Here is a 27,932-nt window from a genome sequence, read left to right on the forward strand (position 1 = left end):
CCCTCCCTCCCCACTGGCCCCCTCTCCCCTCCCTCCCACCGGCCCCCTCTTCCCCCTCTCTCTGCCCTTCTCTCCCCTCTCTCCAACCCTTCTCTACCCCTTTTCTCCCCCTCTCTCCCCCCCTCTCTCCCCTCCCTCTCTCTGGCTCCAGTTTCTAAAATATTTGCTACCTTGACAGAACTCTCTGACAGATATTCACTCTGTTCAACCCTTTTTGCAAATTCCATTTCTGACAAAGTCCTTGGTCTCTTCTCACTGAAGTATCAGACTTGCTGAATGTTTCAGTATTATTTTGTTTCACTGTTGTATCTGGACTGTTTAATTTCCCCTATGATTTCTATGCATTAATTTGAGATTCAAGGACATTCTGTACTCCATTTCTTCATGCTTTTCTTGTTTTAATATTAATTCAAAGCAACTGAACATTGTTTAGTATAATGCTGTCTTGAAGAGGTAGAAATTCCTTGGGAAAAGGAATAGAAAAGGAGATCCTGGCCAATGAAAGCATTGTTTTTGCACTCCCTAGGTTATTTTCTCAAGCTTTGAGAGCTGGTTTTAATTATTGTTCCTTTATTCGTGGTATGTACAGTAATTGATTTTACTCAATTTAAAAAAATATATACATTTTCTAAAGTCAGCAAATAGAGGTACATGCCCTAATGATGTAAATCAGAGGCAAACACAAAAAGATTAGATTAGAACAATTGGGTGGGCTAATTCTTAAAAAAAATCTGATAAATGGGCTTTAGCTTTAGGATCAGGATTCGCTTTAATTATAACCACTTTTTGAAAATCGATTCCAAAAGCAAAATTCCAATTGGCTTTCTGATCTGTGTGGTGGAATTAAAATCTGCTTTCTGCTCTGTCTGAAGGATGCAAAAATGGAGGAGGCTAAGGATTATGCACTTTTTGAATCTCTGTGTGACACTGTCCAATCGTCACTGGTGCTACTGCAGAACAGCGTCGGAGAGGTACGCAACAGATATTTGTCTATTTATATCTTTGCAGAATGTGTTCATAAGATCTGTCTTTAATCTGGTGCTGCAATAGTGCTTGGTAAAGCCTATTTGAGAATCAGTACTGTTTTATCCTTTCCTTCCTGCCTGACATTTCCTCTGGTATGTATGTGGGATATTGATGACATTTTATTTATGAGGACTGAAGACTCTGAAACTGTCCTCACATTACCTTGACTTATTACGTTGTCAAGGAATCAAACTATCTGAAATTTTTGACACTACAGAATAATGGTTTTAATTGTTGGTGATACCTAGAGTGAAGACACCCTGTAATATGCTGCAGGACCACAGTTCAATATTTTCTCTTTCTAGTTTTGAAGGTACAATAAGCAGCTGGAGTTTTGCTATGTGCTTCATTTTCAGGTCACGTGATAGCTTTAGTTTTTTGGCCACTGCAAACATTATCCAGCATCTCCCACGTAAATGCCAGGTTTAAAACAACGTTGAAGGTGCTGAATTATAACTACTAGACCACCATGGTCATGTGGTTAGCCCTGTGCTGACTTTTCTCTATTGATATATCTCCTGTGGAACTTCATCTGAAGTTACATATGAATAACGGGCACTTGGATCACAATCAGAATCAGATTCACAATTGGGTTTATTATCACCGGCATGCGATGTGAAATTTGTTAACTTAGCAGCAGCAGTTCAATGTAATACATAATCTAGCAGAGGAAAAATAATAAATAAAATAAGATAAGTAATAATAAATAAACAAGTAAATCAATTATGTATATTGAATAGATTTTTTAAAACGTGCAAAAACAGAAATGCTGTATATTCAAAAAAAGTGAGGTAGTGCCCAAAGATTCAATGTCCATTTTAGGAATCGGATGGCAGAGGGGAAGAAGCTGTTCCTGAATCACTGAGTGTGTGCCTTCAGGCTTCTGTACCTCCTACCTGATGGTAACAGTGAGAAAAGGGCATTCCCTGGGTGCTGGAGGTCCTTAATAATGGATGCTGCCTTTCTGAGACACCGCTCCTTGAAGATGTCCTGGGTACTTTGTAGGCTAGTACCCAAGATGGAGCTGACTAGATTTACAACCTTCTGCAGCTTCTTTCGATCCTGTGCAGTAGCCCCTCCATACTAGATAGTGATGCAGCCTGTCAGAACGCTCTCCACGGTACAACTATAGAAGTTTTTGAGTGTATTTGTTGACATGCCAAATCTCTTCAAACTCCTAATAAAGTATGGCTGCTGTCTTGCCTTATTTATAACTACATTGATATGTTGGGACCAGGTTAGATCCTCAGAAATTCTAACACCCAGGAACTTGAAGCTTTGGGAGTAGTGGTAGTATATTTCGCCATCACCAGAAGAGTGACATAATAAGGGAGGTCCATTAGTAATAAGATCGGTCCAAGCTAGTTCATATTTACATTGCAAGTAAATTTTGGCTGTCATTGGCAAAGTGAAAGTGTGCATCATACTGGATCCCCTTGTTACAATTTTAAACCTGGACTCAGACATGAATAAGCTATTCAATCTATTTGACACATATTGAGCAATCAAGCTATTTGAAAGCTTTGATATTCCTGGGTTATGGTTTTATTTGACAGTGATATCTAGAGTGAAAATATCATTGATCCATAAGGGAAGTTTCATCTAAGATTGTTCATAGTTCTCTTAATATGCAGGTTTGTGACAAGGTGGTTCTTTTTTTTATGTAATTTGTTTTTTATTGAAGTTCATCATCAAACAAAACTTTCCATAAGATTTATTTCAGATACTGTATATAGTCATATTTGTCACAAATCACCACATAATATTTATCTGAGGTATACACTTATAGAAAGGAGAGGAAAGAAAGAACAATCAAAAGAAGCAAACTATGTTCAAAGTAGGGAGTGATCTTTTTTTTAACAACATATCCATTGATTTGTGAGATTAAAATCAGGCCTATGAGGAGTTATGTAGTTAAACCATTTTCCCAGTATGAATCAAATCGTTCCAACTTATGATTAACAGATGCTGTTATCATCTCCATTTTGTAAATGTCCATTGTCATTTCCATCCATAAATTTAAAGTTGGGCTCTCCTGTGATAACCATTTCCTGGTAAGGGTCTTTTTACCAGCCACCAGCAGTATATTCATTAAATATTTATCTCTTTTCAACCATTCTTGAGGTATATACCCAAAATATATGGTCTCACTTTCTAAGGGTATTTCACATTTAAAGATGTCTTGTAAGGCATTGTGTATAGTCTTTAGTCTTTGATAACAGGGCATTCCCTGAAAATACGATAATGGTTTGCATTTTGATTTCCACAATTTCTCCAGCAAACAGGGAGGTTACTATCATAATGGGATTTCTGAGAGGGTGTAATAAAATATCTTATCAAGTTTTTACACCCGAACTCCCTCCATTTCTGTGAACTGGTACACTTCCATTGATACCTCCATATTATTGTTCATTCTTCCTCAGATATTATTATCCCTCCTTCCTTCTCCCATTTTGTTTTAATATATGAAGTCGAATGTGTTTTAAGATTTGACAAAGCCTTATACACGCTTGAAATTATTCTATTACCGTTGTCTGAATTATATGCTTTTCTAAATGGCTCTATCAAACATGTACTTGCCTTGGTTACATTTTTAACCGTCCTATAACATACACCCAGCATCTATAAATATCAATAAAAGCCTTGTTTTTCTAATGAGTGTTCCTCTTTGAGTATTTCAAAACTGAACAGCATTCTTTCTTTCATTATATTGCAAATAGCTGTTATTCCTTTAGCTGTCCAGTCCTTAAATCTGGCAAACAGTTATTCAGCGTAAAATCCGAGTCGTCTGCACACCATTTAAGAATTGCAATGTCTCTCTCTAGTTTATATTCTTTTATAATAGTTTTCCATACTTTAAGAGTCCATTTCACCCATGGGTTATCAATAGTATTTATGTAACTTTGTAGGTTGTTATCAGCCAAAATTGCTTGTATGGGGATGGAAAGTATCCTCTCCTCAATGTTTTCCCATTGAGCATCATATGATGGATTGCACCAGCATATCACAGCTCTCAATTGTGCTGCAAAATAGTAATCTCTAAGAGAACACAAAATAATCTGCAGATGCTGGGATCAAAGCAACACGCACAGTACGCTGGAGGAACTCAGCAGGTCGGGCAGCGTCAGTGGAAACGATGAGTCGACGTTTCGGGCTGGAACCCTTCGTCAGGACTGAAGAGGGAAGGAGGGGGAAGGATTTGAGGAATGCTTGTAGGTTCTGTTGAAAGACCAGTAATTTAAAAGACAAAGGGGTGGGGGAGGGGAAGCAGGGACATCATAGGCAGGAAAACAATGGGTAGTAGAAGAAGGAGGCGGAACCATGAGGGAGGTGATAGGCAGCTGGGGGAGGGGGCAGACTGAAATAGGGATAGAGGAAGGGAGGGGGAGGGAATTAACAGAAGTTGGAGAATTCTATGTTCACACCAAGGGGCTGGAGACTACTTAGACGGTATATGAGGTGTTGCTGCTCCAACCTGAATTTAGCCTCATCATGGCAGTAGAGGAGGCCATGTATAGATATATCTGAATGGGAATGGGAAGTAGAGTTGAAGTGGGTTGCTACTGGGAGATCTTGTCTGTTGTGGCGGACGGAGTGGAGGCGCTTGTCAAAGCGGTCCCCCAATCTGCGTCGGGTTTCACCGATGCAGAGGAGGCCACACCGAGAGCACCGGTTGCAACAGATGACCCCAACAGACTCACAAGTGAAGTGTTGCCTCACCTGGAAGGACTGTTTGGGGCCCTGAATGGTGGCAAGAGAGGAGGTGTAGGGACAGGTGTAGCACTTACATTTACAGGGATAAGTGCTGGGTGGGAGATCTGTGGGAATGGATGTGCGGATAAGGGAGTCGCGGACGGTCCAATCCTTGCGGAAAGCAGAGAGGGATGGAGAGGGAAAGATGTGCTTAGTGGAACTAATTACAAAAGACTTACAATCTTTAAGAGAAGGTAGGCCCCATCCCCCCTTTTCCTTGGCTAATTGCAAAGTTTTGAGACGAACTCTAGGCCCTTTACCTTGCCATATATATCTTGATAGCATCTTGTTCCATTCATTGAATTGATTTTGGTTCATCTCTATCGGTAGGGTCTGAAAGAGATATAGTAGTCTGGGCAGTATATTCATTTTAATAGATTCAATCCTTGAACTGAGACCAAGAAAAGGAATTAGGTTCCATTTTGTTATATCTTCCTTAATTTTTTTATAGTCAAGGTGGTTCTAATTGTGAACTATAGGTACAGGTTAACAGTCAGTCTGAAGGCAGCAAAGGGCGTGCAATAATGTGAACTAAATCTCTTACTATTCTGGAGCATGAATCATTATCAATTAGTAATCTTTCTTTATCTCTGTTCCTTTTCTACAGCTTCTTGACTTTAAGGATCAACTGATGAATCATCCTCTTCCTAGCAACCTCCTGGCTCATTTAGTTGTTACGACAGGGAGGATTTTCCACAGGTGTTGCAAACATACATATTCAAGATCATTGTATCAGCTCCTACTTAAGTAATTTCTACAAGTGCATTTAAAACTGTGCAGATAGTAGCATCTGTTGTTCATCCCCTCTTCATATGATTGTGGCATATTTTAAAATCTAATCCTGACCATTGCCTAACCACTTCTACCTGAATTATCATAATCTTAACTATGACTAATATTTAATGTTCTTGCTTCTAAGATAAAAGATTTTGGGCTCAGATCTCATTCCAGAAAATTGAGCATTAAAAAAACTATGTTGACATTTTATTGAAGTACTAAAGAAGAGCTGTTCCATATGACCATTTTAACTTTTATTTTGAGAGTCCAACATTTTAAAGTAGATCAGAAGTATTTTCATGAATCTGTAGTTATTGCTCAAATCAACTTCACAGAAATAGATGATCTGTTCATCTGTAAGGAGCTTACAGCGAGTTCCTACAAACAATAGTCTTGCTGCTTGTAGGAACTTGTTGTGAGGAAATTAGCCAATCTTGGCTGGACATTTTTTGATCCACAAATGCTGTTAAAATTGCTGAACCTGTTCTTCAAGGATCAACTTTATTCACCATATATATTCACATGAACAATTCTATAAAATATGGTTGTAAGTACAGATCTGAGATAAATGTTCATAAATATGTATTTACTGGAATATATTTATAAATAAACAGCTTATTAAAATGGGTTTATGGGTTTACAATGCAAAGCAGTAACTGAAGTAATAAGAGAAGGGGTGGGGTGATCTAATTAGAGTGGTTGATTAGTTAACTGCCTGGGGGGAAGAAACTTCAAAGACAGAGTGAAGGTTTTGCTTTAATAGCCTTAGAGCACTTTCCAGAAAGAAGCTTTTGGAAAAAGCTGTTTGCATGGTGAGTAGTGTCCCAGTGATTTTTCCTACCTGTTTCCTTGTCCTGGACACGTTCAAGTCTGCAGTGATAGTAGACTGCAGCTAAAGATGTTTCTGCTGATAGTTCACTATAGTTTTCATAGTTTTTGATGATGCTTCAGCAAGCCAAACAGTGATGGCTGATGTGAGGATGCTCTCTATGACGGCAGTGAATGGATGAAGTTGGAATTTTACTAGTTGCTGCAAGAATGCATCCTTTGCTAAGTCTCATGTTCTCCCACGAGTTTTAGTTCCTGTGAAATAATGATATCCTGAAACCTAAATGTTGAAATGGTGCTATCTGTAGAGTGTCAATGATGAGTGGGTGGAAAGGAGCCACATTTCTCCTGAAGTCAATATGCACCTCTGGCTCAAAAAATTTCTACCGGACGGTAAGCATTGTCATCAAATGAAGCCACCACTTCCCATAGTGTGAGCTTGTAAGGCTATATTGTCAACAAGGACATTTTTATCATTATCAAATATCATGAAAAAAATTGCCTCAAAGAGAGCCTGTTTGACTCTGATGATGTTAAACATTTGTCATTTAGAGGTGCCTGTATGCTACTCTTTTCTGAAGTTGGGTTCTAAGTAAATTTCTTATCAAAGTACATATGAGTCACCATATACAACGCTAAGATTCATTTTTGTATGGGTAATCACAGTAAATACAAGAAACATAATAGAATCAATGAAAGATTGCACCAAACAGGACAGGAAACAATCAATGTGAAAAGAAAAACAGACTGTGCAAATACAAAAATAAAGAGAAGAATAAATAAATCAATAAACAAATGATAAATATCGAGAACGTGAGATGAAGAGTCCTTGAAGGTGAGTCTCTAGTGATGGGGTGAGTGAAGTTATCCCCTCTGGTTCAAGAGCCTGATGAAGAAGGGATAATAACTGTTCCTGAACCTGACGGTGTGGGTACTGAGGCTCCTGTACCACCTTCTGATGATAGCAGTGAGAAATGAGCATGGCTGGAATGGTGGGGGTCTTGATGATGGATGCTGCTTTCCTGTGACAGTGCCTTGTATAGATGTGCCCAGTGGTGGGGTGGTCCATGTTGACTGTTTTTTGTCGGCTTTTCCATACAAGGGCATTGGTGTTTTTCATACCAGGACGTGATGCAACCAATCAATATACTCTCCACCACACATCTGTAGAAGTTTATCAAAGGCTTAGATGATTTGCTGAATCTTCGCAAACTTCTAAGAAAGTAGATGTGCTGCCCAGCTTTCTTCGTAATAGCACTTACAGTATGTGCTGGAACCAGGACAGGTCCTCTGAAATTATAACTCCGAGGAACTTAAAGTTGTTGACCCTTTCAAAGTGGTTTGGACAGTGTTGTTGGTGGTCAGATCAGGCTTGAGCTAAAGCCTAGTGAGTGGAAGGAGGTGGTAGCTGGTGAGTGGCGATGAAAATGAACTGTGTAGTTTAAGGTGCGGATAGATAGATAGATAGAATTGTGGTTGTTTGAAGGAATTGCAATTAGGAACTGAAAATGGCAATTTTTCTGAAAGTGTTTAATTTAGGTGCAGAGATTGACATAATTTACTTAAAAATGTAGGGGTTGGGTTGCAGATCAGGACCAACATTATTGGTTTAAAGTGGGAAGTAAATCAGTTATCAAGACTACACATGGCTGGTCAGATTGGAGGGAACTGAGGATCAGGACCACTACTGGAATTATTTGTTTCACTTGGCAGGATTATCTCGACCAAGGATTGGGTATTTAGGGCATAGAACAGAAGTTGCACATGGAAAATTTTAGTGAAAATGTGGAATTATCTAGCCAAGCAGGCTATGGAGGCTCAGTCATTGATAATACTGAAGCTGGAAATATGATACATCTTTTGATATTAAAGGAATCCAAGGATATTGAGTTAGCACAGGCAAGAGGAGCTATGTTGAGGATCAGCCAATATCTTACTATATCAAAGTTCAAAGTAAATTTATTATCAAAGTACTTATATATTATCATATACTACCCTGAGATTTATTTTCTTGCAGGCATTTATAGGAAAAAAGAAGTACAATAGAATGTTGCAATAAACTATACATAAACTGAAACAGACAAACAACTAATGTGCAAAATAAGACACACTGTGCAAATAAAAGTAAGACTATAGGTTGTAGAAGAGGTGAATGAAGTTATCGTCCTAGTTCAAGGAGCCTGATGGTTGTAAGGTAATAACTGTTCCTGAACCTGATGGTGTGGGGCCTAAGGCTTCTGTACCTCCTGTCTGTATCAAGAAGAGGGCAATGGCCTGGATGGTGGGGGTCTTTGATGACTATAAGATTATATGATATTGAAGCAGAATGAGGCCATTCAGCCTATCAGGTCTGCTCCACCATTTCATTTCATCATGATGGATGCTGCTTTCTTGTGGCATCACATCAGCGATGGTATGTAGAACTTAGTTGTCTGAACTGCCATTTTTGCCCCCTTTTGTATTTTTTTTCATGCAATTTTAGGCTTTTAAAATCTGAACTTGACCTAATTATTACTTTTCTTTTTCATTTCCATGATGTAAAAGTTTGGTAAGGAGTCACCGATTAACATTTTAACCCTTGGGGTGCTCAAATAGATGTACGTAGATTCAATTCCTCCATTTTATGGAAAAAAGAAATTGTTGGATGAGATACGAGAAAAACGGTTTACTTTGTGATTCTATTGTTCTCTCTTACATGTACCCATTTTGTGTTTCTGACCTAGTGCTTCTGACGTGTTCGGTCTAACCACTGAGCTTGTTCATCTTGCACGATTGTATGGTACTCCGTGGGAACAAAAGAAAGAAATCCTGGAGCACATATATGTGAATCATGAGAGGTATAGTTAGTGCATGCTTTCCACATAATGGAAAGTATTCAAGGATAATAACTCTTTATTGGCTTTCTGGATTGCTGCACGGGAAAACAAGTCATCATGAACCGTGAATCTTATTCAGGACAGAAGAACCATGATTCTAGACAACAGGAGTGAATTTTAATATGATGGAGGCAAATGTTGAAGTGCCTTTTTAAATGTAGCAAAGTTCATCTATCCATAAATGTCCAGATGGGGCTTTGCCGACCCCAACCTAGCAACTGACTGCAGGAGCAACTGACTTCAATAGACAGAGTTGAAAATAAATATTTTGTATCTGTTCCCAGAAGGGAAAGTATTGTAAATAATTATTTTAACAGAACATTTCTGCTTTTCATTTCCAGGAAAAAGCACCAGCTCAGTGTAGCACTGAGGAAATTGCAGGTACTTGATAGTCAAGTAAGTCTCCTCACATTAAGTGAATTCAAATACCAGGCACTTTGGCTAGACAAAGATAACTAGTCCTCCAAACTCAAAGCCCCATGTTGATTATTAGTTGTGCTGGAAGACAGGTCACCTCAGTCTGGTGAACATATTGGTGCTAAGGGAGACATTATTCTCTCTGTATTTGGATAACAAGCAAGACTGATGTGGGAATAAAATGCAGTAATGCTTTCTAATTACACTTGCCTTTTATTACTTCTTGGACCTATTAGCTTTGGCTAAATAATATTTGGTCTTCTTTTCAACTGTTTTCTTATAACTATTTTCATCTCCCTACATTTTGAAGAACGTCTCTCCTTTACCATAATATCTATGTAAAGTATAATAGACTGTTCAGAAAATTTTAAAAAACAGATCTTTAATTACCTAAACATGAGGAATTCTGCAGATGCTGGAAATTCAAGCAACACGCATCAAAGTTGCTGGTGAACGCAGCAGGCCAGGCAGCATCTCTAGGAAGAGGTACAGTTGAAGTTTTGGGCCCAGACCCTTCGTCAGGACTAACTGAAAGAAGAGCTAGTAAGAGATTTGAAAGTGGGAGGGGGAGGGGGAGATCCAAAATGATAGGAGAAGACAGGAGGGGGAGGGATGGAGCCAAGAGCTGGACAGGTGATTGGCAAAAGAGATATGAGAGGATCATGGGACAGGAGGCCCAGGGAGAAGGAGAAGGGGGGGGACCCGGAGGATGGGCAAGGGGTATAGTCAGAGGGACAGAGGGAGAAAAAGGAGAGTGAGAGAAAGAATGTGTGTATATAAATAAATAACGGATGGGGTACCGGGGGAGGTGGGGCATTAGCAGAAGTTAGAGAAGTCAATGTTCATGCCATCAGGTTGGAGGCTACCCAGACGGAATATAAGGTCTTGTTCCTCCAACCTGAGTGTGGCTTCATCTTTACAGTAGAGGAGGCCATGGATAGACATATCAGAATGGGAATGGGATGTGGAATTAAAATGTGTGGCCACTGGGAGATCCTGCTTTCTCTGGCAGACAGAGCGTAGGTGTTCAGCAAAATGATTTCCCAGTCTGCGTCGGGTCTCGGCAATATATAGAAGGCCACATCAGAAGCACCGGACGCAGTATATCGCCCCAGCCGACTCACAGGTGAAGTGTCGCCTCACCTGGAAGGACTGTCTGGGGCCCTGAGTGGTGGTAAGGGAGAAAGTGTAAGGGCATGTGTAGCACTTGTTCCGCTTACAAGGATAAGTGCCAGGAGGGAGATCAGTGGGGAGGGATTGGGGGGACAAATGGACAAGGGAGTCGCATAGGGAGCGATCCCTGCGGAAAGCAGAGAGTGGGGGGAAGGAAAGATGTGCTTAGTGGTGGGATCCCGTTGGAGGTGGCGGAAGTTACGGAGAATAATATGTTGGACTTGGAGGCTGGTGGGGTGGTAGGTGAGGACCAGGGGAACCCTATTCCTAGTGGGGTGGCGGGAGGATGGAGTGAGAGCAGATGTGCATGAAATGGGGGAGATGCGTTTGAGAGCAGAGTTGATGGTGGAGGAAGGGAAGCCCCTTTCTTTAAAAAAGGAGGACATCTCCCTCATCCTGGAATGAAAAGCCTCATCCTGAGAGCAGATGCGGCGGAGACGGAGGAATTGCGAGAAGGGGATGGCATTTTTGCAAGAGACAGGGTGAGAAGAGGAATAGTCCAGATAGCTGTGAGAGTCAGTAGGCTTATAGTAGACATCAGTAGATAAGCTGTCTCCAGAGATAGAGACAGAAAGATCTAGAAAGGGGAGGGAGGTGTCGGAAATGGACCAGGTAAACTTGAGGGCAGGGTGAAAGTTGGAGGCAAAATTAATGAAGTCAACGAGCTCAACACAAGTCAACACCTTACGTTCCGTCTGGGTAGCCTCCAACCTGATGGCATGAACATTAACTTCTCTACCTTCCACTAATGCCCCACCTCCCCCTCGTACCCCATCCGTTATTTATTTATATACACACATTCTTTCTCTCACTCTCCTTTTTCTCCCACTGTCCCTCTGACTATACCCCTTGCCCATCCTCTGGGTTTTCCCCCCCTCCCCCTTTTCCTTCTCCCTAGGCCTTCTGTCCCATGATCCTCTCATATCTCTTTTGCAAATCACCTGTCCAGCACTTGACTCCATCCCTCCCCCTCCTGTCTTCTCCTATCATTTTGGATCTCCCCCTCCCCCTCCCACTTTCAAATCTCTTACTAGCTCTTCCTTCAGTTAGTCCTGACGAAGGGTCTCGACCTGAAACGTCGACTGTACCTCTTCCTAGAGATGCTGCCTGGCCTGCTGCGTTCACCAGCAACTTTGATGTGTGTTTCTTTAATTACCTATTATGTGGATAAGATCTTTTAGTTAAAAGTGGCAAAGAGGCTCTGAATTCAATTTTTTAAAAACATGTTATCTATTGATCCAGAGAAATTATATATACTGCAGGTGCCAGAAATCAGAAATCATGAAATGCTGCAAGTACTCAGCAAGTGAGGCAACATCAGTCGATAGAAAATTCAGGGTTCACAATTCAGGTCAATGAAAAATCAGGGTTCACAATTCAGGTCAATGAAAGATCATCAACCCTTTTCTCTCCCCACCAGCCCTGTTTGTGCTGTTGAGCATTTCCCGCATTTTGTGTTTTAATTGATGCCTTTCATCAGGCTATTTTCAAATAGTTTACTCTGAAAGATAAATCAAGTTATTTTATCTATGTAAGATTAACAGTTCCTTAATTTTGTTGGCTTCTTTCCTTGCACATTAGCTTATAATCAGTTGAGTGAAATGCTCTTTTTTCATTCATTTCTCATTATTGTTGGTACTTTTTAATAGATTTTATGCGTAACCTTATTTAAGACCTTTAGGTACGTATTTTTAAAATGATATTTATCATAGTATAGAACTGTATCATTGACTTAGATGCCAGGTGGACCAAAATTCTTAGGAGATCAGGCAATCCCCAATTATTTCCTAAGTTTCAAATTTACCCTTATTTAAATGTGGCTAGTATCAGTCTGGTGCTGATACTGTCTGCAGTAGCAAACTAGCCACACAGAATACTGAATCTTCGGTAATCTTGAATGATTCCCTCACCATTTGTCATTGCTGTATTCATTTTCTGAGAGGCTGAAAGCAGCTCCCTGTACTTTCAAAGTTAGACCCTGAAATAGTGATGCTTATTCTTTTCATTGTCACAATTTCTCCTTTTTTTAAGGCCAAGTGGCTTGCTTGGGAATGGCAGATCTTGAATTGGGAGAAGTTATTTTCAAAGCTAATGGTATGTGATTTTGAGTACTGTTGAGTACATGTAAATAATGCAAGTCCACAGAATAATCCTAGCCATGCATTCTATAATATTGCCATTCAGTATGTTTGCAGTATTCCAATGCTCTAATAACACTAAAGTACCCAGACGCTCCAGAGAATTATGTTATAAACACCAAATAAACATCTCGGGTCATTGTGCACTGTATTGATGAGAAAACTTTAGTTTTAAATTTTTGGTACTTTATCTTCACTCTGCAGACAGTGAAGGCCCATGGGAGGCGGTGGAAATTTCGAGTAGAACATCTGAAAAGGAAAGGTGAGCTGAGGTGGGTGAGAGCCTGAGTACCATATTCATTCACTGATGGTTCCAGAGCAATTGTTGTTGGGATTTGCAGATCATTCTTGCTTCTGTTGCAGCTCAGAGCCACAGATGTTTATGGGGAGTCCCATTCACCCAGAGATGAGCGACAGACAGATTGACCCCAAGCAACGTGTATTAAAAGAGGCAGTAAGTGGTATTGTTTTAAGCAAAGATGAAAGGTTGACAAAATTTGCTTATTCATTATCTGCTTGCTCGAGGCTAGTAATTGACACCTTAATGAAAATCAAAAAATACTGCAGATGCTAGAAATCTAAAACAAAAGCAGAAAATGCTGGAAACACTCTCTGGGGCATCTGTGGAAAAGGAACCAGAATTAACATTTCAGATTGAAGATCCTTCATCAGAATTGGAAAAGAGAGAAAGCAAGTTACAATTGGAAATGTCGGGGAGATAATGGAAGCATTAAATCATTTCTTTGCTTCATTATCAAGGAACAGGCTGAATATCGGATGATGAGATGAGTAAAAACTCCCAGTCTGGATGGATTGTGTCTACACATTTTAAAAGAAAACAGGACTGTGATAGCAGAGCCATTGCTATGTATAATTAATAATTTCACTGTTAAAGATTAGAGTGGGATCTGGGTAATTAAAGATGAAGCTGAAAGAGAGTAGAAGATCAGCCGGTGTGCAGTTTAAAAGGGAACATCTTTTTAAACCAAATTAATTGACTTTTTTTAGAGATACCAAAGAGTATTGACAGTGGATATAATTGAGTAAAATTTTCAAAATGCCTTCAATAAGATAGTACACAATAGACTAATAAGTAAAGTCAAAGAGCTTGAAGTCAGGGGATAAATTGCATCATGGATTGCAAGCTAGCCTGAAGACAGTAATCTGAGAGTAGTAGTGTAGCAATTCACAACGAAAAGAAGTGGGTCATGGCATTGATCGGTTAACAGTTATGGAACTACTAGGCTATATAATTTACATTAACAATTTAAGCTTTGAAATAATGAACATAATTCTAAATTTGGAGATGAACTCAAATTAAGATTGGAGTTATCACTACTTGAAGTGAATTGCAACAAAATGAAAGAGATGTTTGCAGGATGGCAGTTAATTGACAGGGATGGTACAGGAACATAGAAAATAGGTGCAGGAGTAGGCCATTCGGCCCTTTGAGCCTGCACCGCCATTCAGTATGATCATGGCTGATCATCCAACTCAGAACCCTGTACCTGCCTTCTCTCCATACCCCCTGATCCCTTTAGCCACAAGGGCTATATCTAACTTCCTCTTAAGTATAGCCAATGAACTGGCCTCAACTGTTTCCTGTGGCAGAGAATTCCACAGATTCACCACTCTCTGTGTGAAGAAGTTTTTCCTCATCTTGGTCCTAAAAGGCTTCCCCTTTATCCTTAAACTGTGACCCCTCGTTCTGGACTTCCCCAACATCGGGAACAATCTTCCTGCATCTAGCCTGTCCAATCCCTTTAAAATTTTATACATTTCAGTAAGATCCCCCCTCAATCTTGAGACTCTTCTTCTGGACTGGGAAGGAAGGGGGAAGATGCCAGATTAAAAGTGTGGGAGAAGGGTGAGGTAGAACTAGTGGTGTGCCTCAGGGATCTGTACTGGGTCCAATGTTGTTTGTCATATATATTAATGATCTGGATGATGGGGTGGTAAATTGGATTAGTAAGTATGCAGATGATACTAAGATTGGTGGCGTTGTGGATAATGAAGTAGGTTTTCAAAGCTTGCAGGGAGATTTAGGCCAGTTAGAAGAGTGGGCTGAAAGATGGCAGATGGAGTTTAATGCTGAAAAATGTGAGGTGCTACATTTTGATAGGACTAATCAAAATAGGACATACATGGTAAATGGTAGGGCACTGAAGAATGCAGTAGAACAGAGGGATCTAGGAATAATGGTGCATAGTTCCCTGAAGGTGGAATCTCATGTGGATAGGGTGGTGAAGAAAGCTTTTGATATGCTGGCCTTTATAAATCAGAGCATTGAATATAGGGGTTGGGATGTAATGTTAAAATTGTATAAGGCATTGGTGAGGCCAAATTTGGAGTATTGTGTACAGTGCGGGTCACCGAATTATAGGAAAGATGTCAATAAAATTGAGAGAGTACAGAGGAGATTTCCTAAAATGTTGCCTGGGTTTCATCTCCTAAGTTACAGAGAAAGGTTGAACAAGTTAGGTCTTTATTCTTTGGAGCCTAAAAGGTTGAATGGGGACTTGATAGAGGTATTAAAAATTATGAGGAGGATGGATAGAGTTGACGTGGATAGGCTTTTTCCATTGAGAATGGGGGAGATTCAAAAAGAAGACATGAGTTGAGAGTTAAAGGGCAAAAGTTTAGGGGTAACATGAGGGGGAACTTCTTTACTCAGAGTGGTAGCTGTGTGGGACGAGCTTCCAGCAGAAGTGGTTGAGGCAGGTTCGATATTATCATTTAAAGTTGAATTGGATAGTTATATGGATAGGAAAGGAATGGAGAGTTATGGGCTGAGTGCAGGTCGGTGGGACTAGGTAAGAGTAAGAGTTCGGCGTGGACTATAAGGGCCGAGATGGCCTGTTTCTGTGCTGTAATTTTTATATGGTTAATCTTCTAAATTCCAGCGAGTATAAGCCTAGTTGATCCAGTCTTTCATCATATGAAAGTCCTGCCATCCCAGGAATCAATCTGGTGAACCTTCTTTGTACTCCCTTTATGGCAAGAATGTCTTTCCTCAGATTAGGGGACCAAAACTGCACACAATACTCCAGATGTGGTCTCACCAAGGCCTTGTACAACTGCAGTAGAACCTCCCTGCTCATGTACTCGAATCCTCTTGCTATGAATGCCAGCATACAATTTGCCTTTTTCACCGCCTGCTGTACCTGCATGCCCACTTTCAATGACTGGTGTACAATGACACCCAGGTCTCATTGCTCCTCCCCTTTTCCTAACCAGCCACCATTCAGATAATATTCAGATAAAATTCAGATAAATATCATTCAGACATTTTAATTCCACATCCCATTCCCATTCTGACATGTCTATCCACAGCCTCCTCTACTGTAAAGATGAAGCCACACTCAGGTTGGAGGAACAACACCTTATATTCCGTCTGGGTAGCCTCCAACCTGATGGCATGAACATCGACTTCTCGAACTTCCGCTAATGCCCCACCTCCCCCTCGTACCCCATCTGTTACTTATTTTTATACACACATTCTTTCTCTCACTCTCCTTTTTCTCCCTCTGTCCCTCTGAATATACCCCTTGCCCATCCTCTGGGTCCCCCCCCCCCAACTCCTTGTCTTTCTTCCCGGACCTCCTGTCCCATGATCCTCTTATATCCCTTTTGCCTATCACCTGTCTAGCTCTTCGCTCCATCCCTCCCCCTCCTGTCTTCTCCTATCATTTTGGATCTCCCCCTCCCCCTCCAACTTTCAAATCCCTTACTCACTCTTCCTTCAGTTAGTCCTGACGAAGGGTCTCGGCCTGAAACGTCGACTGTACCTCTTCCTAGAGATGCTGCCTGGCCTGCTGCATTCACCAGCAACTTTTATGTGTGTTGCTTGAATTTCCAGCATCTGCAGAATTCCTGTTGTTTCCATTCAGATAATAATCTGTTTTCCTGTTCTTGCAACCAAAGTGGATAACCTCACATTTATCCACATTAAATTGCATCTGCCATGAATCTGCCCACTCACCTAACCTATCCAAGTCACCCTGCATCCTCGTAGCATCCTCCTCATAGCCAACACTGCCGTCCAGCTTCGTGTCATCCGCAAACTTGGAGATGCTGCATTTAATTCCCTCATTTAAGTCATTAATGTATATTGTAAACAACTGGGGTCCCAGCACTGAACCTTGCAGTACCCCACTCATCACTGCCTGCCATTCTGAAAAGGTCCCGTTTATTCCCACTCTTTGCTTCCTGTCTGCCAACCAATTCTCTACCCACATCAATACCATACCCCCAATACCGTGTGCTTTAAGTTTTCACACTAATCTCCTGTGTGGGACCTTGTCAAAAGCCTTTTGAAAGTCCAAATATACCACATCCACTGGTTCTCCCCTATCCACTCTACTAGTTACATCCTCAAAAAATTCTTTGAGATTCGTCAGACATGATTTTCCTTTCTCAAATCCATGCTGATTTTGTCCGATGATTTTACCGCTTTCCAAATGTGCTGTTATCACATCTTTGATAACTGACTCCAGCATTTTCCACACCACCGGTGTCAGGCTAACCGGTCTATAATTCTCCGGTTTCTCTCTCACTCCTTTTTTAAAAAGTGGAGTTACATTAGCCACCCTCCAATCCTCAGGAACTAATCCAGAATCTAAAGAGTTTTGAAAAATTATCACTAATGCATCCACTATTTCTTGGGCTACTTCCTTCAGCACTCTGGGATGCAGACCATCTGGCCCTGGGGATTTATCTGCCTTTAATCCCTTCAATTTACCTAACACCACTTCCCTACTAACATGTATTTCCCTCAGTTCCTCCATCTCACTGGACCCTCTGTCCCCTACTATTTCCGGAAGATTATTTATGTCCTCCTTAGTGAAGACAGAATCAAAGTACTTATTCAATTGGTCTGCCATGTCCTTGTCCCCCATGATCAATTTACCTGTTTCTGACTGTAAGGGACCTACATTTGTCTTAACCAATCTTTTTCTTTTCACATATCTATAAAAGCTTTTACAGTCAGTTTTTATGTTCCCTGCCAGCTTTCTCTCATAATCTTTTTTCCTTTTCCTAATTAAGCCTAATTATATGGTATAATATCATAAGTAGAATGGAATGCTTTTTGGTAGGATGATCAAAATGTTACTTATTTAGTTGGAAGGCGCTAGGTCAGGTAGGATTGAGGAACAAAGAAACCTCTAGAGCAAATATAACAACCATTAAAAATTGCACCTTAGGTTAGCAAGGCCATAAAATAAACAGGGTGCTGTTTATTTCTAAAAAGATGTAGGGAACTTACACTCAACCATTTCAACCCTTCATTAGATTCCACTTGGAGTGTTGTCTCCAACACTCTGTAGCCTGATTATGGAAAGGTGTTGAGGCAACAGAGATGACAGATTTGTAACATATATTTGTAACATGTGACATATACTTATCAGGAAAAGACGAACCTTTGAGAATAGAAAACTGAGGGCCACCGCTGAAATGTGGAACTCACTGCCCCAGTGAAGGGAAAACCATGGATCAGTCTAAGAGGAGGTTTATGGTGGAGAAGGGAATAGAGATGACACTAATTGATTTAATGAGGAAAGATGGGAAGAAGCTCACTCAAATGGAGCTAAAATGCAGGAGTTACGATTAAAGTTAGGCTGCATGACCTATTTCTGTGCTGTATATCTCATGTGATGAATAAATAGAATGCTATCACTGCTCTATGAAGGAATCCTTAAAGAGACTGGTTATCAAAGAGCATCCAGGGGCTGATACAGAGGAAAGCAATGAGGAAGAAGACAGTGATTTGGAGCAGGTCAAGGCACAAGCAGAGAGAGTAAGTCTTTTTCAAAATTTAATTTTTGCATTTTCCTGAGCAAAGAGAATAAAACTTTTATTTGTACCATTCTGTTATATAATACAGAATGTCCAAATTGTCTCACAGTCGACAAAGTATTTCTGAAGGGTATTCCCTTCAGCAATTGACAAGCTCCAAGAGACCATGAGATTCAAAGTTTCAAATTGCATTTATTCACAAAGCAAGGAGCACAGAGGAACCCAATTTAAAAATAGACCAACTTCCAGTGCTCACAGAGAAAAGAAAAAAAACACTAAACAAATAATGCAAACAATAGAAGCGAGCAACAACAACATTCCAAACCAAATTGATTCCTTAGATCCAAATCCCTGGTGTAGACCCAAAACATTGGTGTTCAGTAATCATATTAACAGGGCAAATCGACACGAAGTTTGCAAACACGAAGCACGGCAGCCGGAGGCAGTCTCACAGCCTTAGTGTCGCAGAGAGAGGAGCCCCCAGCCTATCTGGGTACCTGTTTAAATTGTCCAAACCTTGCACTAGGACCCAGCCCTGCCATGCCAAACCACTCCAGGCCTAGATTTCGCTGCTGGAGAAGCTGTTCTCAACTTCTTCAAATCGGTTCGGTGCCCAGAGCGACCCAACCTTGCCGACACCCTGCCTTCCTGTCTATCTGGGCCAGCATTTAGATTTCCAAACACCGTATTGTACCTCTGATTAGGACCCGGGCCTCGACGTGGTGAATTGCTCCGGGCCTAGAACATACCACCCAGCGATTCGCTTCGGACCTAGATTTCACTGCCGAAGAAGCCGTCCTCGATCTCTCCAAATCGGCTTGGTGCTTAGAATGATCCGCCCTCATGCCTGGGTAAGCTGGACAAGCATTGGAACTCCTCCATCCCATCTACTCCCCTCCAAATTGTCCACTCCGTCCAGCACGGCTCCTACCCCCAAATGCGTCGACTTTGCAGTGCACCGGCAGGGCACATCTTGTGAATTTGCTTTGCCTTCGCTCGCCTCTTCATTGCTTGTGATGATAGTTGACCACAATTTACTTAAAAAAAATAGTATTATTAATAACGTTTTTAATCGAATTCCTTTGCTTTTGAACTACCAGTAAGCTGTCACACGTCTTTGGTAGCGCCATCTTAAACCGGAAGTTAAATGACCAGTTAATCTGTCTTAGTTGTGTTGTTGAAGAGGTAGATATTTTGACTGCAGTACTCCCTAATCCTTTTAGACCTGTACATCAGACAGAACAGTGAAATCATACTTTAAGGTCTCATCTAAATGTGCAAATGTTAATCACTGCAATACTTTCATGATACTGAATTGAATTATTAATTTAGATATGGAGGAAATTAGAGATGATTGAGCCAAAGCCAATAATTAAATACACTAACTTTTACAAACCTCGAGATCTTGACTTTTACTGAATTAACTCTTTTCACTTACGTGATTGTCAATGTGTTGCAAACATGTTTAGATGCTCCAATCTGGAAAGGAGGGTAGAAACCAATTAGGGAATGCACATAAAACGTCTTTTTGCAATTATCATATAGTACTGGAATGTACACCCAGTATTGGTATTGCCTTCTGGTTTGTCAATACCCTTGTCAACTTTCACTAGGTAAGGACTATCACTTACATTGTAGAAATAATTTTTTACAGGGTACAGTAATTTGGAACTAGGAGTTGTAGAGAGGAACTTTATACTAACATTCACTTTTATGTGGACAGAACAAGTGTATTCAAGAACTTTCTCTGATCGGTAAAAATCAGCAGTGACCCATCATATTTGGATTATACCCTAAATTCTTATCCCACCATTGTCCTTCATCGAAATAAATCAAGATTATTTCACATAGCTTATGCACTATTCCTGCACTAATTTGAAAACAAGAGCTCAGATGTTACATTTCTCTGCTGATCTTGACACAAATATTTTCATTCAATTCTGCATGGAGTTTCCTTTTTGCTTTCCTAACCTGTTCCTTTCTCTGCATTTTCCTTGGGAGGGTGGAGGTGCTGTTTTAAAGAAGTAAATCATATGGAACATATTAAGAAAGCATGGTGAAACACAGACAGAAGAGCAGGGTACATGGACAGGTGATCCTCTTCACACCAGGTAAGAGAATATATAGGAGGAGCAATTAGCGTGAGTATATATACATACATTTAACTTCTATCCATAAAGGGATACTCCCATAGTGTTACTTGTGTTTATTTTTGCCTTTACTTTAGCTGAACTTGCAGAACATGAACCCCTTAACCTGCTAATTAAAGGGACACTGATTATATAGGAAGTGTCATTATTCTTCAAAATTGCCAAGAAATAAACTTACACAGAATAAGCCTAAAACTTTTAATATACAGGAAAGCTAGAAAGCTATGAAATATATTTACCAAGCACAGTATCTAGTTCTTATGTTTCTGCGCTAGAACTTTGCTGGAAACTCCAAAAGTTGTTACCTAAAGTTGTCCAGCTGTATACTGTTATATTAGCTACAGATACTAAACACAGTTTAAAATCGAACAGTCATTGAGTTTGGGCGTTTACTCATTTCAAAGATAATAGTAAGTTTTGTTAAATTTCCAAATTCTGGGTCCATTATGTAAAGTCAAATACTTTGTAGCACCATTCGGGCGTTGATTGATTCAACAGGAATTCTAAACTGGAGTTTCTATCTCAATTTTGCTTCTGATTTTCCAGTAATTGATTTAATATCAGATAACAAAGGCTACCATGAATTGGATGTTCATGTCTTTGAACCTGGATCCTTGATTCTATATCCTATAGTGAAGCCTTGAGATGAAAATGCTTTCTTAATATGTTCCATAGGATTTCCAGAGTTTCTTGTTCTATCCCCAGCATTCTTTATTTTAGTGGACTTTACTCATGGGCATTACTGACCACTGGTGAAGGCCAGCATTTCCTTTTGTCAACCTTCAATTTATTTTCATTCAGATTTGGCTGCATGTCTGTGACCAAGTTTTATGGCTGCTTTGAGCAAGGACTGTCTTGCTTACTAACATATCAACAGGAGCGTCAGCAGATTCAACTTGTTCAGGACCAAGCAAGACAGAAACACAAAGCACCAAAGCAAGTCAAAATAAATGAAAGCCAACACGGTAGGATGAGGAGTCAAGTAACGTTTACGTACACAATATAGAAATAAACATTTTCTTGAAAATAACTACTTAACTTCTCAGCCATTGTAAAATAATTTATTCCTAAGTATATCAGCATTTCCTTGATGGTTTAGTGGATAAATGTAATTTGTGTTATTCTGAAATATGCAAAGGTAGAAAATTAATACCTTGAGTACAAATTGATTATAAGCTGAAATGTCTAGAGCAAATAAAAAACATGACTTTACTGGATGTTGGATCACTGGAAAATGACACTGAACAGGTAGTAACGGGGACAAGGAAATGACAGATGAACTGAATAAGTATTTTGTATCAGTCTTCACTGTGGAAGTTCTAGGTGTCAGGGGGCTTGAAGTGTGTGAAGTTACCTTTACTAGGGAGAAGGTCTTTCAGAAACTGAAAGGTCTGAAGTTAGATAAGTCACCTGGACCAGAAGGTTTACACCCCAGAGTTCTGAAGAGGTGACTGAAGAGATTGTAGAGCCATTAGTAATGATCTTTCAAGAATCACTAGATTCTGGAATGGTTCTGGAAGACTGGAAAATAGTAAATGTCACTCCACTCTTCTAGAAGGGAGAGAGAAAGAAGAAAGGAAACTATAGGCCAGTTAGTCTGACCTCAGTGGTTGAGAAGGTGTTGGAGTCAATTATTAAGGATGAAATCTCAGGATACTTGAAGGTACATGATAAAATAGGCCTTAGTCAACATGGTTTCCTCAAGGAAAAATCTTGTCTGACAAATCTGTTGGAATTCTATGAAGAAATAACAAACAGGGTACTCAAAGGGAATTGGTTGATGTTTTGTATTTGGATTTTCAGAAGGCCTATGATAAGGTGCCACACATGAGATTGCTTAACAAGCTATGGGCCCATGGTATTACAGGGAAGATTCTAGCAAGGATAGAGCTGTGGCTGATTGGCAAGAGGCAAAGAGTGGGAATAAAGGGAGACTCTTCTGGCTGGCTGCCGGTGACCAGTGGTGTTCCTCAGGGGTCTGGGTTGGGACTGATTCTTTTTACATTATATGTCAATGATTTGAATGATAGAATTGATAGATTCGTTGCAAAATTTCAGAGGATATGAAGATAGATGGAGGACTACAGTTTTGAAGAAGTAGAGGGCTACAGAAGGACTTAAACAGATTAGGAGAATGGACAATGAAATAGCAGATGGAACATAGTGTCGGGAAGTATATGATCAAGCACTTAGAGGAAATGAAAAGGTTGACTATTTTCTAAATGGAGAGAAAATACAAAAAACTGAGGCACAAAGGGATTTGGGAGTCCTTGTGTATGATCCACTAAAGGTTAATTTGCAGGTTGAGTCTATGGGGAGGAAAGCAAATGAAATGTTAGCAGTCATTCAAGAGGTCTAGAATACAAAAGCAAGGATGTAATGTTGAAACTTTATAAAGCAGGAGTGAGGATATTGGGAGCAGGTTTGGCCCCCTCATCTTAGAAAGGATGTGCTGAAACTGGGGGGCAGGTTCAAAGGCGATTCAAGAAAATGATTCCAGGATTGAATGGTCTGTCATAAGAAGAGAGTTTGATGGCCCTGGGCCTGTATTCACTAGAATTCAGAAGGAAGAGGGGTGGCTTCATTGAAACCTATTGAATGGTAAAAGGCCTTGATGGAGAGGATGTTTCCTATGGTTGGAGAATCAAAGACCAGAGCCTCAGAAGAGGGGTGTTCTTTTAGAACGGAGATGAGGAGGAATTTCTTTAGCCAGAGTGGTGAATCTGTGGAATTCTTTGCCACAGGCATCTGTAGAGGCCAAGTCTTTATCTATATTTCAGAGTGAGGTTGACAGATTCTTGATTGGTCAGGGCATGAAAGGATATGAGGAGAAACCAGGAGACTGGGGCTAAGAGGAAAATTGAATGATGAAATGGCAGAGCAGTCTCAATGGCCTAATTCTGCTTCTATATCTTTGGCTTGTGAGCAATCACCATTTAGATAGGTGGAATGCAGGATAGGAAAATAAGAAAATAAGCTATTAGACACAGCTTTCTCCAACCATTGACCAACTTCGTCTTTTTTGTGACAGCTCTAACCTTTCAATTCCGGTATTATATTTGTGAATCAATTTTGTACTTCAATCAGTGCCAGAACCAACTTTATAATATGAGGTAATGTTTCTAGGCATAAATATATTAATTCTTTAGTTTAACCTGTCTCATCACTGCATTGTGGAAGTAAATGGGAATTAGGAATGAAGTTAGTTTGACGTAGAAATTCTTGTTTTTTTAGCTTTACCATAATGAATTCATTTAACGTGTGATGTACACTGTTGATTTGATTGTGTGTAATATGGAGTTGATGGGAGTGTGGGGTGAAAAAAGTGGGATTAATGAAGAATTAGTGTAATTGTGTGGTTGATGGTTGCCGCAGACTAGTGAGCTGAAGATCCTATTTCCGTGCTGTATTTTTCTGTGACTGCAGGTTAATGAATTTTTTAGGCAAATGAGACTGGCTTAGATCAATATCTTAGTCGGCATGGATGAGTTGGGCTGAAGGGTCTGTTTCTGTGCTGTCTAACTCTATGACTCAATTAATGCTTCTGTAATCTGGCTTTGGATAGCATTTTGGAGCCTTGTGAAATGATCTATACTCTGCATGCATCTTTGTTGAGATTGCTGAATACAGTAAGCTGCACAATATTTCATTGTCAACCTCTTTTGTTTGTGTAAAGTTGTAAGCTAAACTTAAATGGAGTGAAATATTGCATTGGTAATAAAATATCCCCTGTGAAGCTAGTAATAAAATGTGAATAGTTGGATTCAAGACTCATTTAATGTAGCTTTCTCGTTACAGATTTGCCTGTTACTGTGTCTGTGTCTGGAATTTTAAAAGCTTCAGAAGCACCAAACAGTGATTTTGCAAAGTCAGCAGTGGAGCATGTGGTGAACAGGTACGCGGTGTTCCTTCCTCGTTATCTTCTAAATTGAGTCCATGAGCCTTACTTCCACAGGTGATTGATAACCTCCTTTTGAAGCCTAAAAGTGGAATGTTGAAATTGGAAGTCCAGCGCTATTTTTTAATCTGATGGAAAATTGTTCTACCTGGAGTAACGTTGACACACTTTCTTTTCAGATTCAGATTTATTTGTCACATGTGCGTTGAAACACGTCGTCTGAAATGTGTCGTTTGCATTAACCAACATGCCCAAGGATGTGGTGTGGCAGCCTGGAAGGGATCACTGCACATCCTGGTGCCAGCATAGCATACTGACCATGCTCGGCACCACAACAGAAAATACAACAAACAACAAAGCAACAACAGCAGAACAAGCACTGTTTCTTTTCCCTGCCCATTCCCCCAAACCACACACCCATGCACATACATTGTCCTCTAACCCCAAGCCAGGCCAGCTTCTTTGGCCTCCAGCCTCCTGTGGACTCACAGATTCACACACTTCAGGCCTTCAACTTCCCCAGTAGACATGCAGAGATCGGCAGACTTGGGTGCTCTAGCCACTGGGCCTTAACTTCTTAACTTACAATATACCTCCAGACTTAGATCTGGAGTTCTGAAAAGCCTTTTGTTTCAGTCTTCAACATCGACCCCAGAACTCACCGACAAAATCACCCTAACACTAGACATTGGATTTTGGACACACCGACGATGGGACCCTGAATGCTGGGTCTCGAACTCTGGTCTTTGTCGACCTGTGTACCTAGGGTCACTAGCCCTCGTGCCTCCTTGCCAGAGTCCGCTGATAATTCACTAACCTGGGGAGCCATGAGCCGTCCCTAAACCCTAACCTGACCCCGTGTCTGTCCTTACAAACCTGAAAAAACAACCATGTCTAAGCTATGACCCAGTGGAGACCAGAGCTCGGTGCCATCTTGACCAAATTTCCTTATTTCAAGATGAATCCATTCCCTCATGTAATACTGCTCTTGGAATATTACAGGTGAACTTAGACCACATTGTTCTGGGACCCCTGCCATTGGGTACAGCTGGAACACTGTGTTCTCATTTGCAAAGAAGCAATCTGAGAGGCATGAAAGAGATGTAATTCTTGGACTCTTCCCATCCCATATTGTACTTGTTTGCCCCAACGTTCCCAAATCTCTAGCCTATGCCCCATTCAACATCCCCCAAACTGAATGTTCTTCCCCTTCCCCTGTATAGCACCCTCACTAAAACGTTGCTGGTGTTGATCTCCCACTCTCCCGGCAACTAAATGTGCCAGATTTCCCACTCAGTCCTCCACCACACTGCTGTTGTCTCAATTCCCCAATGTCTCCCTTCCCAAAAAACAACCCAACGCCGCCTCCCATGTATTCCGATTCTACCTCCATCCCAGAAAACATCCTGTTAATCTCCTTTATTACAGACCATTCCCCAACTTCACCCAAAACACAATGAAAACCTTTCCCAGTTCACCAACTCTGACTGCTGATCCTTTTCCTATAACCCCCACCACCTATTTCAGGCAAAATGAAAGAATTGGCTTCTGAAATTCAACAATGTTACATGAGCAGTTTGTTCAGCAGGAAATCCAAAGGACATGGCTCTGGAAATGGAGCATTATTGTTTTTAATTCTAATTAATTCTACTTAAAAGAAGTCCTTCAGTTTATGAACATTTAGAAATCTAAGATTGGTACTTTATTGCTAATTCGTCACAGTCTTGTCCTTTCAATCTTTATGACTTTGTACATTTTAGCCCTTTTTGCTTGAAGAAAAATCTTTGCTCAGTTTGTGGTCAGATAAGAAAAGCCATAAAGAAAATGATGGTTAATTGATAGAATTGATGTAGATTTAAATCACTTTTTCTTTTATGCCTGGGATTGTAATTTTTATTTTGCATCTTAGTGGTCAGGGGGCAAAGTTTGAAATGGTGAAGGATTCTGCTGTGGTGAAGGTGCTGCTTTTTCATGATCAGAAGGGAGTGATTGCTGATGGGGAGTTCACATTGCCACAGGTAGGCATTTGTAAACTATTGTTTATCTTAAATATAATTTACTTACTAGTACGATTATTGGCCACCACACACTCCACTCTCTAAACGAAACTTAATTTTGTAAATACATAATGTAGAATGTATTGACATGCAAGTGGAGACCTGATTGCCTTATTCTGATTTCCCCACAGGATTTGTTATTGTAACAGAAACATGTCGGCGACAGAGAAATTCAGCTTTTCACTCCTGGGCCTGCACAATCACCACCAAGAATCATTGCAGCCTTATGCCTCAGCTTTTGTGTTGAGGAGCTGGTCGAATCAATGTGGAAAGACCAGTCCACCGAGGCTTGGAGTCTAGAAGAACTTATAGTGGATGCCACAGGTAAAACTGGTTCAGGAAAGTATACAGAAATATGATGAAAACAAGAGCTCAGACTTTACTTGATCTGGTGGTTTGAAAAATGACAGGTAAGTATCACTTTCTGTGATTGTAATATGTTTACACTCACCACTTTTAACCTGTAGGTTTCATCAACAATTGGGGCTTCATTAACATTGAAATATTGAGGTCTGATTACAAAGGTTGGAACTTGGTGCTATCTTAATTGTGAAATGTATAAATCACTTAGAATCAGAAAGAGGCCTTGGAAAGAAATCCTTTGGACTCCTCTGTCCTGGGCAGAACTGTAGGCTATCTTAACATTAGATAGTATCATAAGAAAAAAGATTAGGCATATGCTATACAACGTACCTGTTATTTATCAGCATCATAGTTGATCTTCTACCTCAGTGCTGTTTCTCAGCACTATTCTCAAATTCCTTTAATATAGAATGGTTCTGAATGAACACAACAACCAGACTTCCAGTCTGTCACAGGCAGTGAAATATAAAGGAACATTTTTAAGTCATGAAGGAAGTTGGGGAAATCCAGATGATTTCTTTAAAAATAAATAATTCAACATTTCTAATGGCTTTCTTTATAAATGAACTGCACAGTATAGTACTGAGCCGTAAAGCCACAATTATTCCCGCTTCAGTCGCTAATGCCCAGTTTCCTGGTCTTACCTTGAAACAATATAGGTGGACTGTAGTTTGCTTAGG

The 27,932-nt window shown here is 40.3% G+C and overlaps 1 protein-coding gene across 10 annotated transcripts in view; it reads left to right on the forward strand.

Moving 5' to 3' along the window:
- The window catches only part of LOC140205133 (uncharacterized), a 71,314-nt gene that overhangs the window by 18,486 nt on the left and 24,896 nt on the right, over positions 1 to 27,932 (forward strand). For 4 of the 10 annotated variants that reach the window (XM_072272364.1, XM_072272363.1, XM_072272365.1 and 1 more), the window contains exons 3-13: positions 873 to 971; positions 5,387 to 5,478; positions 9,108 to 9,221; positions 9,602 to 9,656; positions 12,882 to 12,944; positions 13,193 to 13,260; positions 13,352 to 13,442; positions 18,678 to 18,785; positions 24,733 to 24,829; positions 26,742 to 26,850; positions 27,021 to 27,213. In XM_072272364.1, coding sequence (XP_072128465.1) covers positions 873 to 971; positions 5,387 to 5,478; positions 9,108 to 9,221; positions 9,602 to 9,656; positions 12,882 to 12,944; positions 13,193 to 13,260; positions 13,352 to 13,442; positions 18,678 to 18,785; positions 24,733 to 24,768 — 726 coding nt within the window. In that variant the 3' untranslated portion in view covers positions 24,769 to 24,829; positions 26,742 to 26,850; positions 27,021 to 27,213. Of the gene's footprint in view, positions 1 to 872; positions 972 to 5,386; positions 5,479 to 9,107; positions 9,222 to 9,601; positions 9,657 to 12,881; positions 12,945 to 13,192; positions 13,261 to 13,351; positions 13,443 to 18,677; positions 18,786 to 20,785; positions 20,866 to 21,735; positions 21,900 to 23,965; positions 24,048 to 24,732; positions 24,830 to 26,741; positions 26,851 to 27,020; positions 27,214 to 27,932 lie in introns of those variants that run through there. The other 6 variants (XM_072272361.1, XM_072272369.1, XM_072272362.1 and 3 more) reach the window with 5 other exon arrangements.

Source organism: Mobula birostris, chromosome 11, assembly GCF_030028105.1.
Source record: "Mobula birostris isolate sMobBir1 chromosome 11, sMobBir1.hap1, whole genome shotgun sequence".
Classification (NCBI taxonomy): domain Eukaryota; kingdom Metazoa; phylum Chordata; class Chondrichthyes; order Myliobatiformes; family Myliobatidae; genus Mobula; species Mobula birostris.